The sequence below is a fragment of the Mesoplodon bidens genome, assembly GCF_964165515.1.
Source record: "Mesoplodon bidens genome assembly, chromosome: 2".
Lineage (NCBI taxonomy): Eukaryota > Metazoa > Chordata > Mammalia > Artiodactyla > Ziphiidae > Mesoplodon > Mesoplodon bidens.
Genome location: NC_138177.1, coordinates 80,430,485 through 80,446,985, shown reverse-complemented (window position 1 = coordinate 80,446,985; position 16,501 = coordinate 80,430,485). Strand labels below are relative to the sequence as shown.

Genomic DNA, 16,501 nt, shown 5'->3' with positions numbered 1-16,501 from the left:
TGAAGTCGAGCTTTATCTTCACTCACAGGGCAAGCTGGCCAGAGGCAACACAGACTCCTAGGGCATCTCACCCCAGTTCAGAATGCCTCTGCCCTCCAACCTGAGTTGTGTCCTTTGCTTTGCAGCTGCACAAGCAGCCGGTATCTGCTACATCACCAGCACATATGCCAGCTGTAGCCTTGAAAACATTGTTGCCACTGCCCCCGGGGGCCTGCGATGGTTCCAACTGTATGTGCACCCAAACAGGCAGCTAAACAAACAGCTGATCCAAAAGGTAGAATCCCTGGGTTTCAAAGCTCTGGTAATCACTGTGGATGCACCCAAAGTTGGCAACAGACGACACAACATTACAAACCAAGTGGACTTGATGAAGAACTTACTGCTAAAAGATCTCGGATCACCTGAGAAGGTAGGAAAGATACCAGAGCCAGAAGGGCAGGCGTTACAGGAGGTAGATTTCCATCCCTCTTTCCTCTTTTATTTCTTTCCTCAAGAAGTCATTGGGTACCTGTTCTGTGCCAGGCACTACGGATGCAGCAGTTCAAGAAGCAGATGTGGTTCCTGCTGCCCAGAACTTCCAGACAAGCAGAATATAAGACAAAATGTTCTTTCTCATTCCTGGCAGCCCAGAAATGTTCTGGGCAGGGCTGGGTGCTGGGAAATAGGAAAGCTAGGGAGAGGATTTTTTCATGAAATAGGAGAGCAAACTAAAAATTTCTTCCAACATTTTCTACTTTATGCCACATTTAGAAAATGCTCAGTCTGGATGGCATACTTAGATAAATTGACTATCTGAAGAGGATGCTCATACCCAAGGTGAATGGCCCATGGTGTGTAGTCAGCCCAAGCCCCACCCTCCTCCCTTGAAAACTGGGGAGGAAATATCTCTGCACACCTAGAACTCATCCACGGGGCACCAGAGTGCTACAGCACACTTGTTTAGACAAGGTGACTACAAAGGGCACTTCTCCCATTAAAATCCTATAGTCCAATGGGATGGAGTGCCCCAGAGAGAGAAAGACATGGTAAAGTTGGAATCCCTTGGCTACATTAGAGGTAGTGATATCAGCCTTTTCAGCCAACAGGCAGCTCTGATACCCAGCCAAGTGACTCAACAGTTCTACTCATTAACCACAAATTGGCCTTGAGGTTTTCTGGAATCTTAGCTCAGATTCCAGGGACACATTGGGATCTACAGATATTTGACTCACATGGTGAGCCAAGATAAATATTGGATAATATCTGACTTAAGGTTATTGAAGTATTGCTTAGTTCTTTTTACCCTGTGCATATCTCAATCATAACACATCACAATGGCCTATAAATGTTTTTGCTTATCTATCTCACTAAACTCTGAGGTGTTTTTTTTTTTTAAGTAAGGACTGTGTCTTATTTGTCTTTGTGTGCCCAGATCTTGGCATAATTATTGAGCAGGGACACAAGTAATGGTTAATGAATAAGCAATAGAAGTAGAAAGTCTTTTACACAAATTTTGTTAGGAAAAGGAGCTAGAAGTAGTGTTGGGTTTTGTGGGTCCTCTTTTCAAGCTTTTGGTGGCTCTCCAAATGTGTCCCATCTTTGGAATGGGAGTCTTGAAGGAGTTCAGGACTAAAGTTCTCTTTTATTCCCCGACAGGGAAATTTAATGCCTTATCTCCAGATGTCCCCCATTGACTCATCCATCTGCTGGGATGATCTCTCCTGGTTTCAGAGCATGACTCGATTGCCCATCATCCTTAAGGGGATCTTGACAAAAGAGGATGCAGAGTTAGCTGTGAAGTACAATGTCCATGGCATCATTGTTTCCAACCATGGTGGGAGGCAGCTTGATGAGGTTCCTGCTTCTGTAAGTAGGATGACTTCAGCCTGGGTGTGTTTGTGAGTGCTCTGTTGTGTGTGTGTATGTGTGTGTCCACAGCAAGGTACTCTGTGCAATTTGGTGCACATTCCCCTTTCCCTAACCACCTGTGTTCATATCTACCTGTGAATTGTTAAGGACTTTTAATCATTAATAATAGCCTAGTGTGTGCCAGGCTCTTTTTACAAACTCAACGTATGTCATCTCTAAATCTCAAAACAGTCCTGCAAGATGGGCATTATTATCCGTATTTTACAGATGAGGATACTAGAGTTTAGAGATGTTAAGTAACTTGTCTGAATTCACACAATAAGTGTTTAAGGTGAAATTTGATAGAAGAGTTGTTCCCAAGTCACGGAGGTCTCCTGCCTTCCGGAAGAAGCATTCAGCTGGAAGCTTGCCTGTCTGCATGGATTGGAACCTCATATTTTCTCATATGACACATCCCAGGAAGAAACAGTGCCTAATGGAAGCTAATAAATAACTGTCTTTCACAGTAAAACTTTAAAACGCCCTATGAATCCTTTGCTAAAAATCTGGGACAGTCTAATTTTTCCCCTAACTTATGAATTTGTCCCTTATAGATGGAGTCTGGGGAAAGAAAAAGAAAAGGAGGGAGGAAGGGAAAGAACTTTTTAAGGGAGTTAATTTCTTTTCTTTTTTTAAAAATTATTTTAAAAATTTATTTTTATTTTTATTTTTTTGGCTGTTTTGGATCTTTGTTGCTGCACACAGGCTTTCTCTAGTTGCAGCAAGCGGGGGCTACTCTTCATTGCGGTGCACGGGCTTCTCATTGCTGTGACTTCTCTTGTTGCAGAGCACAGGCACTAGGCACGCAGCCTTCAGTAGTTGTGGTGTGCGGGCTCAGTAGTCGTGGCTCGCAGACTATAGAGCACAGGCTCAGTAGTTGTGGCACACAGGCTTAGTTGCTTCTCAGCATGTGGGATCTTCCCGGACCAGGGATTGAACCTGTGTTCCTTGCATGGGCAGGCGGATGCTTAACCACTGTGCCACCAGGGAAGTCCAATTGTTAATTTATTTTCATGGAGATTTATAGCTTATATTTTTCAAGAGATTCTTCTATTGCCGCTTGACTCATTTTGAGAAAGGGAAGTGGGTTTTTTTCCTCTAAAGTCTTTTTTGGCCTTTTTATTATATAAGTAAGACATGTTCACCACAAGTAAACTATAAAATATACATAAGCAAAAAGAATAAGATAAAAAGCACTATCATACTGACAATAGTTTGGTAATCAACTTAATGTGACCATAACGTTTTACGTTTGAAAGCTATACATGATATTATGTAATTTTCTTCTTTCCATGTATTAATATATCGAGCTCATTTTATTTCAATAGATATGCTTTCTTGTTTTTAATGGTGTGTAGTATGAATAGACAATTTATATGACCAGCTTCTTATTGTTGAACATCTGGATTGCTTCCAAGCATTCACTATTTTAAACAACACATCAGTGACCATCCTTAAATCTTTAGCACATTCTCAATTACTTCTTTAAAAAAAATTCCAGGAAATAGAAAAGCTACATCAGCCAGTTTGTACATTTCAAGGCTTGTGAAGCTTGGGGGTTTCAAGTACCAATCACTGGCCTCCTCCTCTCCACCAGGCTCTATCTGATAGCAAACAGGCATGGAATGATGGAGAGCAAGGGGCACACTTTACTATGACTCTCCATAAGAGCTGAACTGCAGGGAATGGTCAGGCCTCCTATTTCCCATCCCAACTCTTGACCTAAGACCTTACAAGAACACAGGTCTTCAGAACACACGCTGAGCTCTCTCACCCAACTCCTTCAAGGATGCCCACAAAGCTATCTCTCACACACCTCGTAACTGACAGAACAGAGGATGCAAAAGAGCTTAGCAGGTCTTGAGCTGTCCCAACTGTGCTGACAATAGGAGCAGAAAGCAAAGAGGCCCTCACCAACTAGCAGCAAACAGGGTAGAGTATTGACTTTTGAGAAAATGTTAATAAAATATAATACAGGGCTTCCCTGGTGGCGCAGTGGTTGAGAGTCCGCCTGCCGATGCAGGGGACACGGGTTCGTGCCCCAGTCCGGGAAGATCCCACATGCCGCGGAGCAGCTGGGCCCATGAGCCATGGCTGCTGAACCTGCGCGTCCGGAGCCTGTGCTCCACAAAGAGAGAGGCCACAACAGTGAGAGGCCCACATACAGAAAAAAAAAAAAAAAAATGAAATTTAATGCAAAAAAATCCGTGGTGAACAAAATATCAACATTTTTAACAAAGACAGGATCCGTCCCTGCACTTGCATAACACTGCCCCACTCATCTCACTGTAATCCTGGCCCTGGTTCCAATAAAACTTTATTTATCAAAACAAGCCCCCAGCTCACAGGTCAAAGTTTGCCATTTGATTTTTTTAAATTTTGTCTTCAAATATTATTTATATTTTTGGCACCCCTTAAATTTTGTGCTGGGGATAATTTCCTCAGTCTTCTCAACCCAGTCCGCTCCTTGTGAGGGATGTGACTCTCTGAGCAAAGTTCCATCTCTATAAGACTCCATATCTAACACCCCTGTATGTCCTACTGGAACCAGGGAAAAGGATCAGCCAGCTTTTATCGCCAGAAGGCTCTAATGAATGCCCTGTTGTGGATTATCAAAAATTAACTCTCAAGCCATACGGAACCCTAGGCTGAAATTCACTCCCTATTCTGTTTCTCAAATTACTGTCAGCTCCATTGTGCACTATGGCTCACTAGAAGAGTCCTTGCACAAGTATATTTATTCATTTCTCGCAATATTTGTAGAAATAGTTTGTAGAAATATTCCAAATAATACCATGGTAGGACTGTAAAAATACCCCATTTGGATGTGAATTCCCTCCGGTCTTTACATGTAAGTCACGACGTATTCAATTCTCCTCCACTTGTAAATTAAAGTACAAAGTTCTTTCCTCCCTAATTTCATACTCTGCTCAGTCTCAGCGAAGGATCTTGTTCAGGTAGAATTTGAATTGACACCTTTGGCAGCACAAGTCCTCTTAGGGCCCAGTTTCTACTTCTACTCTCTGGTCATTCCTCAAAGAGGCACAGAACAGGAACCCCCGAGGCAGTTCCAGAACCTTTTCCTCCAGGACCCTCCTCCTAGACTCTGCAGTCACTCTTCCTTATAGACTTGGAGGAACACAGCTTGGTCTGGGGCACCTTAGGTCCACAAGGCCTGTTGACCAAAGATCCTGGAATGAAAGAGACAAGGTGAGAGAAAAGGTCCAGTGGAGCAACCAGGCCAGAGTGATCAGCTGTTTCTATTTTGTCTTTCGAAGTCTTCAACCCTGGTTTTACAGTGTTGCTGCTGCATACCTATCCCATGTCTCAGATGACCCCCAAAGGAGTCAGGAACAAGTTGCTCAAATGTGTTGTATTAGGAATGATGTACAGCCCAGTTACACTGTACAGACTGTGGTCCAGACACTAGGGTCATGGCCGATCACACTTGTTTCGCCAAAAAGACTTAGGGCCTTAGCAATGGAAAGCATTTCTAGCTGTGCCACCTTAGAAACAGAAAAAGTGGGAGAAAATCAAAAGTCAAAATGTTCCTTAAAAAGAAGAGCATTAAAGTGAACACTACAAATGGAAAATGTCCCCTAGGGGATGTGAAGAGGAACAGAGGTTTCTGCTCCATCTCTGTCGGAGCAGAAAATGGCAGAACGGGGAGCCTGCAGAAAGTCCCTGGACCTTGGGAATGTGGCTGCCTTGCTATGATAGGCACCTGCAGCCTCAAGCACGGGAGGGGAGGAACAGTTAGGCATCGCCCCTGCTTGGACCTCCTGGTGCCAGCCCATGCTGAGGGGGCACTGCTGTCCCCTGACACCCTGAGAGTCAAAAGGGAAATCCCTCGAACCACACTTGTCTGTCCTTTTCAGATTGATGCCTTGACAGAAGTGGTGGCTGCTGTGAAAGGGAAAATTGAAGTGTACCTGGATGGTGGCATCCGAACCGGCAATGATGTGCTGAAAGCTCTGGCCCTCGGGGCTAAATGCGTTTTTCTGGGGAGACCCATCCTATGGGGTCTTGCCTACAAGGTGAGAGTGGCAAAGTGAAAACCAGCCAGAAGGTACCACGCTTCTCATTCGTTTCCACACATTTCTGTGGTTTAACCCCCCAAGCTTGGCTGTTTGTTGGAAGGTGCCACAGATCCTGAAGGACAGTGACCCCTCTCCAGCTCCACCATGCTTCCTCGGCAGCATGTTGCACATATTCAAGAGCTGTCACCCTACATTTTCCTCTTTGCTTTCCATTATTCCCAACATAGTTCTAATTTCACAGGTAGCCCTGTCCTCCCCAGCACAGCTCTGAGCTCACCTAGAATTTATACTCAGCACATGGTCAGAATGTTCCTTCATGCCTCTTTTTGTCTCTCCTTTTCTCTCTCTCTCTCTCTCTCTCTCTCTCTGCCTTGGGAGCAGGGTGAACATGGTGTTGAGGAAGTTTTGAACATTTTAAAAAATGAATTCCACACTTCCATGACCCTGACAGGTAAGTTTTTACAATTCTTTTTCTGGTTCAGAATGGAAAACAGGCCGTATAAAAGAACAGGAGCAGTGGCCCTTCTAGCTCACCTTTCCCAGACCCAGTGACTGCCCAAAGGAAAGAACAGGGAGGAATGTGCCAGACAAAGATTAAGCACAAACTCAAAATATGATACATCTACTACAAAAGCAAATGCAATTTCAGATTTTGGGAAAGAGGGTCCCGTTTTATTCTGGCCTGCTCAGATCCTATCAGGCTTGTCAGATGTGGTTCTGTGTGTCATCTTTTAAGTAATATTCATGGACTGTGAAGAGTAGAGAAATTATGTCATAGGGGAAGCATGGAGGAGCTGGGGAGATAGAAACAAACAGTAGGACAGAACGGGGAGAAGGAGAAGCATTATCCTGCATAACTGCAGACAGCAAGACAAGCATGAATGGCTCGAAGTTACAGCCAGGCTATTTCAGTCAAAAATGAGATGACTGTAAAGCAGTGCTCATAAAAACATACGTGTTGGGCTTCCCTGGTGGCGCAGTGGTCGAGAGTCCGCCTGCCGATGCAGGGAACACGGGTTCATGCCCCGGTCTGGGAAGATCCCACATGCCGCGGAGCGGCTGGGCCCGTGAGCCATGGCCACTGAGCCTGCGTGTCCAGAGCCTCTGCTCCACAACGGGAGAGGGCACAGTGGTGAGAGGCCCGTGTACCGCAAAAAAAAAAAAAAAAAAAAAAAAAAAAAACGTGTTTAGCAAAGCCTGGAATCCCAGGGATCCTGTAAAATAGTGGTTCTCAACTAATGATGGTAACTTCTCTCTTCAGGGACATTTTGTCTGGGGGGTCAGTTTATTTTTTTCTCATCGGCACAATGATGCAGGGTGGGTACTGGAGGTATTTAGTGCTCAAAGACCAGAGATGCTAACTATCCTAAAATGCTTGGAGCTGTCTCACAGAAAAGAATTGTCCTGCCCAAATGCCAATGGCCAATAGCTCTGTCTTTGACTGTCAGCTATAGATGGTAATCAATTGCAATGTGAGAGACAGACAAGACAAACCCCAATAAGACCTCCACCCATGCCTCAATTCTAAAATATGGTAATAACAGAAACCTCCTCCAGAAGTAAGGAAATAATGAATCAAGAGCTCTGAAGTGGAGTCAAGACTGCTTTCACGCCATTAACTTATTTCTGTAGATGATGTTACTGAGCATCTGACATGTGCTAGGCACAAGGCAAGACATCCAGGTCTTTTCAAGTCTGGTTTTGATTGATATTTAGACAAGTATCTGGTACTCAGCGTCCAAGTTGCATAGTGTCCACTGGGGCTGCAGACTCACCCTTTTGGGCTTGAGTAGTACAAGCTAGAAAACTTAGATTGGCATTAATGCCAGCACCAGCCCCTTTCCACTTAGCAGTTTAAAAGAAAAAAAAGGGAAATGGATTAAGGCGTCAAGGACCGGGACTGTCCATTTTGGGCCAAAGCCTATGAAGATAAGGCAATAAATGACCCAAGTTGCTCCCATGAGGGAGGGGAGAACACAAGTGTGAACAAATATCGTATTGGTGTGTTTTGCCCCTGGTGGGGGTGGTGGTGGTGGGAAGAGGGATGGGAATATGTATGGTTTCTGCAGATTCCAGGAGATTGAGGTGACTTCTCCTGCTCCCCCAAATATTTTCTCCTGTCCTTGTGAAATGATATCTGAACTTCTTTAACAGAAGCCTGTTGGGGGAATTCACAATAACAAAGCTTTTTTCTTCCACCAAAAGTTTATACTTAACAACCATTGGGGTGGAAATGGTGGCTGGAAAATCTTTTTCTGAAATAGAGCATGGAGAGTACCCTTTTTTAAAGGGGGCAGGAAAAAAAGAAAGAAAAAGCAGGATTATGAACACTTTTATGCCTGACTTTTTATATTCTTTTCTTTCTAATTGTTCTACAGTGAGAATGTATTGTTTTAAATGTATAGAAAAATTACTAATCAACAACCAAATGTGGGATGGAGAGGAGGGTTTGGGGAGGAAGAGGAAGAATAGAAAACCTAGGCCAATGGCCATCCCTCGGCATCCTCTGTGTGTCGCTCCCCCGGGAAAGACGCCCCACAGGCTAGTCCCCGGGGAGAGGGGGTCTCAGCTGAAGGAGGGGCTGTGTTTTTGGTGGAACTCACTGAAGTGTGAAATCATAATGTGAAACCCCAGAGACTCTGTCACCCCTTAGCTTTTCTCTGCACACTGCATCTCAGATGCCTTGACACAAACCTGGCACCCAGGAGATCAGTCAATATGACTTCTCTTCCCTAATTCACCTAGAAATGTGTGATATTTTTCCCTTATAACCCCGAGACATCACAGATTTGGGAGGAGAACACTATTTGCACTAGGGTTGAAAGCAAAAGAAGTTTAAAATTAATGTTTTTCTAACTGTGAGACCAATTGCTGAAATTATATTTATAAAAAGGGTAAAACTGTGATTTGTCTTAAAAAACAAAAATGTGCACATATAAATCATATCAGTACAAGCCTGCACACAGCTTACCCAGTTCTCATCCCTCGTAAGGTGAGGGGCTAAATCAGAAGAGTATATGAATCTTCTTCAGATTTATTGCTTGGAATTAACCACTTTGCTTTAATTTAGCCAAAGCTTTTTAGTGTGAATATCCACATAATTTACAGTAATGAAAAAGCAGGAATACATTGTAATTATGCATTCACTCTTAAACTTTTACTGAACCTCTACCAAGAGTAAGGCAATGTCCCTGGTACCTTGTGGGACCCAGACCCAATCTGATGAGTTTATACTGATAAGTATAACAAGTACACAGATATCACCAGGGCTTAAATGTGAACGGATACTTTGCATCTCAAAATGGAATCACAACACTTTGATGCAACTACTGAGACATTTTTACATAATTTAAATATTTATTTCTACTACAATATATAAGCAGAGATTATATTTTGGCATCTCTGTGCTCCTTGAGGAGGTCTGCCTGCTCTGAAGCTGCATTATTCTGTCTGCCCTGTGGAAACCCAGAGCTCTCAAACTCATTGTCAGTTCTGACGAGAGCACCTCTGGCTCTGAATTCCTGCTTCTGCTGACTTAATTCATTTTATGGGTTATTTATGTATTCCACACCTGCCGTTTCTGTCCCTTATAATCCACGCAGGCATGAAACTCAACCATTTCCTCCACTTCCATTTTTGGGAAAAGACCCTCTCATTAGTTATACTTTTGTGAGTAATACAGCTTGCTAGTTAGGTTTTGGGAGGTGACGGTGCATACATCACAGATGGGGAAAGAACTTCAAGTGAAACACTATACATCCTCTTATCCCCAGTGATTTCTCACTGTCTTCTGCGCCTACAGTTCTCCAGCTCGTGTTCTCACTTTCTCCCTTCTCTCTTGACATTTGTCTGGAGTCACTCTCTCCAATCCCTGTGTCTCATCTCAGTGACAGTCCCAATTTTTCATTTTAATGAAGCTCCTCCACCAAAGATGGGTGTTGCGTTTTACAAAACTTTTTCATAGAAGGCAGTTGTATGAAACACTCGCCCTATCTTGTCTGCTTTCCCTGAGTCATATTCCTCCCTGACAGATACTTCCTGTGTCCTGAAGCCTTATCACGACGGAGATAAAGCTCAAGGGTATCCACTGCACACAAAGTGATTTTTCAAAAGGCCGAAATATGTTTTTTACATTTTTACCATGCTGTTTTGACATGGCTGTTTTAAAAGAAGACACCGGCACAGGCTCACAAAATAATTCCCAGTGCAATCAGAATTAGATGATTCATTCTGTATACATAACATTTAATCAGGGTGAGCACAAGGGTCAAGTCAAGCTTGTTCCCACTAGACCATCTCTTCCCCACAGTGGGGTAGGTGACTGGGGTTTTAGAGAAATGAGCTTTTTAACTACATTGTTCTTTTAGGCTGCCGGTCAGTTGCCGAGATCAGTCGGGACCTGATCCAGTTCTCCAAGTTGTAGAGAAAGAGCGTGAAGGGACTGACTGCTGAGTTCGCCCACAGGAAGAAGACAAAATCTTAATAGGGTGTGTGATGCCATCCTGCCTCGGTCCCATCCTGCGCACAGGCTCATCCCCTGCACCCTCAACCACTCCACCCCAAATCCCTCATATTCCTCAAATGTGCCGATGCTCTTCTTTGCCTCACTGCTTTGTATATGCTGTTCTCTTGCCTAAAATCCTCCTCTGAAAGAAGACATCTTAAAAGGGCAGATCAATAATAACTGAAGTAGCTAGTGGATTAAAATTTTTGAATATACTACATTTCTATGAAACTATGTAAATCTGCACTCTAGACAGAAGAGCTATACATATAAAATATTCCCCAACAAAACTTATACTCCTATCTGTAGATAATAGGGAAATAATATAGTTAAAAGCATAGGCTTTGGAGTCATACAGGCATAGGATTGACAGGACTGTGACTTGGGAAAGTTTTTTGATCTCTCTGTTCTTCCATGTCCTTGCCTATAAAATGGGGATTATACTACCTAGCTCGCTAGGATGGGAGAAAGATTGAGATAATGTATGTAAAGTTCAGAGTTCTAGTGTGTTTAAGAAATAGCAGCTTTGGGACTTCCCTGGTGGCACAGTGGTTAAGAATCCACCTGCCAACGCAGGGGACACAGGTTTGATCCCTGGTCCTGAAAGATCCCACATGCTGCAGAGGAACTAAGCCCATGTGCCACAACTACTGAGCCTGCTCTCTAGAGCCCACGAGCCACAACTACTGAGCCTGCATGCCACAACTACTGAAGCCCGCAAGCCTAGAGCCCACGCTCCACAGCAAGGGAAGCCACCACAATGAGAAGCCTGCGCATGGCAATGAAGAGTAGCCCCCGCTCGCCGCAACTAGAGAAAGCCTGAATGCAGCAATGAAGACCCATCACAGCCAATACATACATAAATAAATAAATAAATAAATAAATAAATAAATGTTTCCTTTTAAAAAATAGTAGCTTTTATTATTATTATTTGGCAAATTCCTATTCATCTTTCAATACCTTGTTCAAATGTCACCTATTCTTACCTGGCTACTTGTTAAGTGTTTCCTATTGTGTTTTGCACAGTATACTATTACAATCCTTATTATAATGTGTTATGTTTATTTATTTGTCTCTCACCACTAATAGACTGTACATGGCTCTGAGCAAGAAACTATATACTTGGTACTGAGCTTGGCATATAGCAGCATCTCAATAAACGTTTGTGGGATGGACAGATGGATGGATGGATAGATGAATGGATAGATGGATGGGTGGATGGACTGAAGATACGTGGGTGAAAGGAGAGATGGAAAAATGAATAGATGCCCTACCAGAGTAAAAATTCCCCAGACTAGTAGTCAGCAAAAATAGACTTCTAGAGCAGGGGCATCCAGCTGAATAAGATCTGATGCTTGAAGTCAACAATAAAGTTAAGGATGAATTTCCAGTGCCCTAAATAAATAACTTCATAACTGGTTTCCCCATGTTCTCTCACTCCTTGTTACATTCTGTTCTCTATACAACAATCTGATAGATTTTTTAAGTACAAGCAAATCCTATACCTCACCTGTTTAAGGCCTTTCTGTGGCCTCCCATTCCACTGAGTATCAGTTCTACACTGATCATCAGCTCTCCAGGGCACTGCAGGATCTTGTTCTTGTTAATCCTTTATCACTCTCTGCCTCATTCACTATGCCCCAGCCATAATGCCTCCTTTCTATTCCTTAAACAAGCCAAACTCTTTCTTGCCTCTGGACTGTCACCTTTACTATCCCCTCTACATAAAATGTCCTTCCCCAATCTCTTTCCATGATTGGCTCTTTCTAGAAACTTAGATCTCAGTTTAAAAGTCACTGCCCCAATCAAGTGAGAGTTCCCTGACTGTCCTATCTAGAATAGTCTCTACTTGACTCATTGCATTACCCTGTTTTTTTTCCCCTCCCAGCACTTATTACAATCGGCAGTTAACTTATCCTTTGTTTGTTTATTGCTAATCTGCAGCTGCACAGCCACATTTATCAGTTGTGGTCACCTCTTCATTCCCAGCGCATGGAACCATGCCCAACACCATGGAAGGCTTTCAGTAAATATTTGTTAAATGAATTAATCAAAAAAGACAAAGCTGGATCAAACTGCACTGTCACATATGGAGAAGTATAGAAGTCCCAGAGGGAAAACAGTGAGTTAGGACAGAACCAAGCTGAACTGGTCACTACCTAAGCCAAAAGACATGAAAAGTCTCCTATCATTCCTGAGTCGACACTTTGCTGCATGAACTCATGCCACAGTACAGTTCCACTTTTGCCCAGCTTATCCCACATAACCACGGTCAAGAGAACATTAGATAGCATGGGAAACACAGAAAGAAACGCAGTCCTGCAGCAGCCTCTCTGGTCATAACTCTTAATGCTATAGCCATCTGCCTAACCCAAATGTATGGACTATATGCCACCTACATATGTATAAAGAGAAAATAAATTATGGTGTTATTAGACAATCCTGTTTGCCTATACTGGGGTGTATTCAGAACCCAGAATACAGGGGAAGTGAACACCCAGACTTCCAAATAATCAGCTCCTTTGATCCTTCTCTAAATAAATGATCTTTAAAGGGAAGATCAGTAATGACTTAAATAGCTATATTTTTTACATCCTCTATATCTCTATGAGATAACTATGGAAACTTGCACTCTGGACAGAAGAGCTATCCATATAAAATATTCCCCAACAAAAATCATATTCCCTATCTATGAGACAGGGCAGAACAGACGAACCAGATAAAAGAAGGGAAGTAAAGCTAGTGTAGTTAGAACACTTAAAGAGCAGTAGACTGTTTATAGGATTGTGGTCTTTGAAAAGAGGCCTGGGAGACTAAGTTAGATGTCATTGTTAATGGGTTGATAAAAAGAAAAAGATAATTGACAATGACCCTTGTGTTAGATCCTAACTTTTTATTCAGTTAAAAGTTAAAATTGGCTCCTGCATTGTTGGGCTGATGGTCATTTTGAGGCCAAGAAGGGGTCTTAATTTGGCAGCAAGGATGGGGCGCTTATGCTAAAATTTAGGGACATACTAAGGAAGCACCTCTAAGGGCAACTGCCTGGCTGACACAGCAGTCACAGTTGCACTGTGGGACAGGAGGCCTAAATGAGCAGGGGTGTGAAGAAGGCCCTCAACACACTGATTGGAGTAGCAACAATGTGCCTTGGAAAAGATGGCAGCTTCACAGGATCAAAAAGGGTTATGGGGTGGGGGTGGTCCTGGTATAGCCTAACTCATGCACCACTGCAAGGGATCTTGGGAAACTAACGTTAGTTCACAGAGCAAATGCCAGCGACATGAGAGAACAGAAAAACAAATGAAAACCTAAAATATTTGTCTTTGTGACCTAGGATGCTACAGGATCCTGTTAAATAATGTCTATTCTGTGTAGTGCACTGACCTCCAGCAGAGGTAGTGAAAAGAGACAAGAGATTCAGGAACTCTGGAAACAAATTAGACTATACCAGTCCTTGACCAATAAATGAGAAAGGAGACATCTTTATTTCAGTCATATTGGATAGTTTTACTAGATAGATGTAGGCTTTCTCAATAAAGTACTAAAGAGCTCAACCAACTGAAGAAATTAAAGTCTGAGAAATATTCTCTTACCCAGGGGTCTCCAAGAACATGGACTCTGACAGTGGGCAGGCTTTGGGCAGACTCCTGAGAGAACTGGACAACCCAGCCACCTCATGTAGCATGTGACGGCACCTAGATAGACTTTGCTCTTCTCTTCCCTGTTCCTCAGCCCTCATACCCCTGTCTCCAGTTGGACTCAGCATCACATCCACTGGGGCTTAGTGAACTTCCTAGAAATTCACTCTCTGGAATTCCACTTCTAGATCACAGAACTATGCCTCAGATACCACTTGTTGAAGCCTGTTCCAATTTGTGTTAAGTCCATGACTTTGGTCTCATTATTCTCTTATGTCAGAAATCAGATGAGAATATCTCAGAACCTCATTGTCTTTTGTGGTGCAAAAGAATAAATAAGCAACCTTGAAAATAAGGTTTGAAACCAGATAAATCATTGGTAAGATAACATCCACTCTCCTAACCAACCCACCACCATCTCATAAATCAGATTTTTTTTTCATGCTCAGACTATCTTGCTGGCTGATGAACATGCAGTAAAATTCCCCAAGTTTCTCTGTAATAACTGTACTTATTATAGGGACTTCTAGGTGGCATGATGGCCAGGAAGTCTCTTCAGCCCTGAAATCACCAGGTGGCAACTTGACTGAGTCATTCCAGACTGGCTTGGGGTAAGAGAAACAAATCACAATAACAAATGGCAAGAAGGCAATTTGGGATGTAGATAATGGAGTTAGCTTACTTTACAAGAGAATCTAGTGTAAGTTCTTCCTGTATACATCTACCTGGGTGATAACTGTACTCTTTTTTTGGTCCTAGACACATTTGTGTCATTTTTTAAGTTGCTTTTCCTTCTGAACTCAGAGGGCTAGATCCAAGACCCAAGATCCCAAGGGCGATAAGCAGGGATGTTATAAAGATACTGCCAAAGGCTGTTCTCATTGCATCCGAAGTGTGGACAGCGGAATGTCCACAGTCACATGGAGAGATACATATGAAACCTCAGAAGGGACTTCTCGGCCCCTAAAAATGTCCTACATTAGAATGCATGGATAAAGAAGGCAGAGAAATCTTCCCCATTGGAAAGTTTCAACAATTGAACAGAACACTGGGTATCTAAAAGATAAGCATTATTTTCTGATAAAGAGGATCGGCTTTGGAGTCACCCCAGGGTCAGGTTTTACTGATTCAGATTCTGACTCCACTGTCCTCAAGATGTTTGGCAAGACTCAAAACGTCTTTTGTTTCCTCTACTAAATAATAATACCAATCTCCTTGGATTCTCATCATGAAAATTAAACAATATGGGGGACTTCTGTTTCCCAATCCAGGAGGTAAGGATCTTGGAAGTTGCCGGTCCATTCCAACGACAAGTAAGAAGTTGAACAAACTGAAAAATCAACAACTTCTCTAGATCCTTCAGAAAAGTGAGGTCACAGGGCACACCACCACCCCCCAAACTGGAGAGACTGGCAGATACAGAGAATCACAATTTATCTGAGCAGAAATCTATGAGCAGAAGCCTCAGTGAAAACCAGCACTGGCATCAGAAAACCTGGACTGTAACTGATGAATTGCTGGAGGCTAGGTGTGGACACGTCTGAGAGTTAAAAAAGCTCTGGGGGCACCCAGTCAGAGAAGGACACCCCACCCAATACTTTTGTTTTACTTACAGGAACTCTACTAGGTTCTCACAGTGAATATCCGAGAAAAAAACCCTAGAACTTCTAGCAGGGGGAGGGGAAAATAACCATTTTGATATATGCCAGTGCATGCTGTTCTTAACAAGGCCTGCCCTCAAAAGAAACCACTTTACCAGACCCTCACCTACTAGGGTTTTATCAGAGCCTAACCAGCTTGGGAGACCGGAAATACCCTACTCCTGCCCCCTCTAGCAATCCTGTGCCACTTTAGGGGGGATGGGGGGATTGAGAAGTAAAGTTCACAGTCCAGGGGCACAGGCTCACCAAAAGACCAAGACTAATCATAGGACTGTAGAACACTTCCCCAGCACACACCCTTCCACCACATCACTACAGGCCTATTGACCAGAGTTCTTCTTACCCAGCACATCGTGTCTGGCTTTAAACAAAAAATTACAAGGCAAAAAAATACAGTTTGAAAAGACAGAACAAGCCTCAGAACCAGACTCAGATATGGCAGGGATGTTGGATTTATCAAGCCAGGAATCTAAAACAACTCTGATTCATACACTAAGGGATCGAATGTGCCAAGGAGACAACATGCAAAAGCAGATGGGTTATGTAAACAGAGAGATGGAAATTCTAAGAAAGAATCAAAAAGAAATGCTGGAGATCAAAAACACTGTAACAGAAACAAAGAATGCCTTTAGGGCTTCTCTGGTGGCGCAGTGGTTGAGAGTCCGCCTGCCGATGCAGGGGACATGGGTTTGTGCCCCGGTCTGGGAAGATCCCACATGCCGCGGAGCGGCTGGGTCCGTGAGCCATGGCAGCTGAGCCTGCACGTCCGGA

General features: G+C 43.2%; 1 protein-coding gene across 4 annotated transcripts in view; it reads left to right on the top strand.

Moving 5' to 3' along the window:
• HAO2 (hydroxyacid oxidase 2) overlaps nt 1-11,536 on the top strand; it is a 223,515-nt gene extending 211,979 nt beyond the window's left edge. For 2 of the 4 annotated variants that reach the window (XM_081257134.1, XM_081257135.1), the window contains exons 4-8: nt 126-409; nt 1,636-1,845; nt 5,766-5,924; nt 6,309-6,378; nt 10,295-11,536. In XM_081257134.1, the coding sequence (XP_081113260.1) occupies nt 126-409; nt 1,636-1,845; nt 5,766-5,924; nt 6,309-6,378; nt 10,295-10,350 (779 nt within the window). In that variant the 3' untranslated portion in view covers nt 10,351-11,536. The remainder of the gene's footprint in view (nt 1-125; nt 410-1,635; nt 1,846-5,765; nt 5,925-6,308; nt 6,379-10,294) is intronic. The other 2 variants (XM_081257132.1, XM_081257133.1) reach the window with 2 other exon arrangements.
• Nucleotides 11,537-16,501: the final 4,965 nt, after the last annotated feature.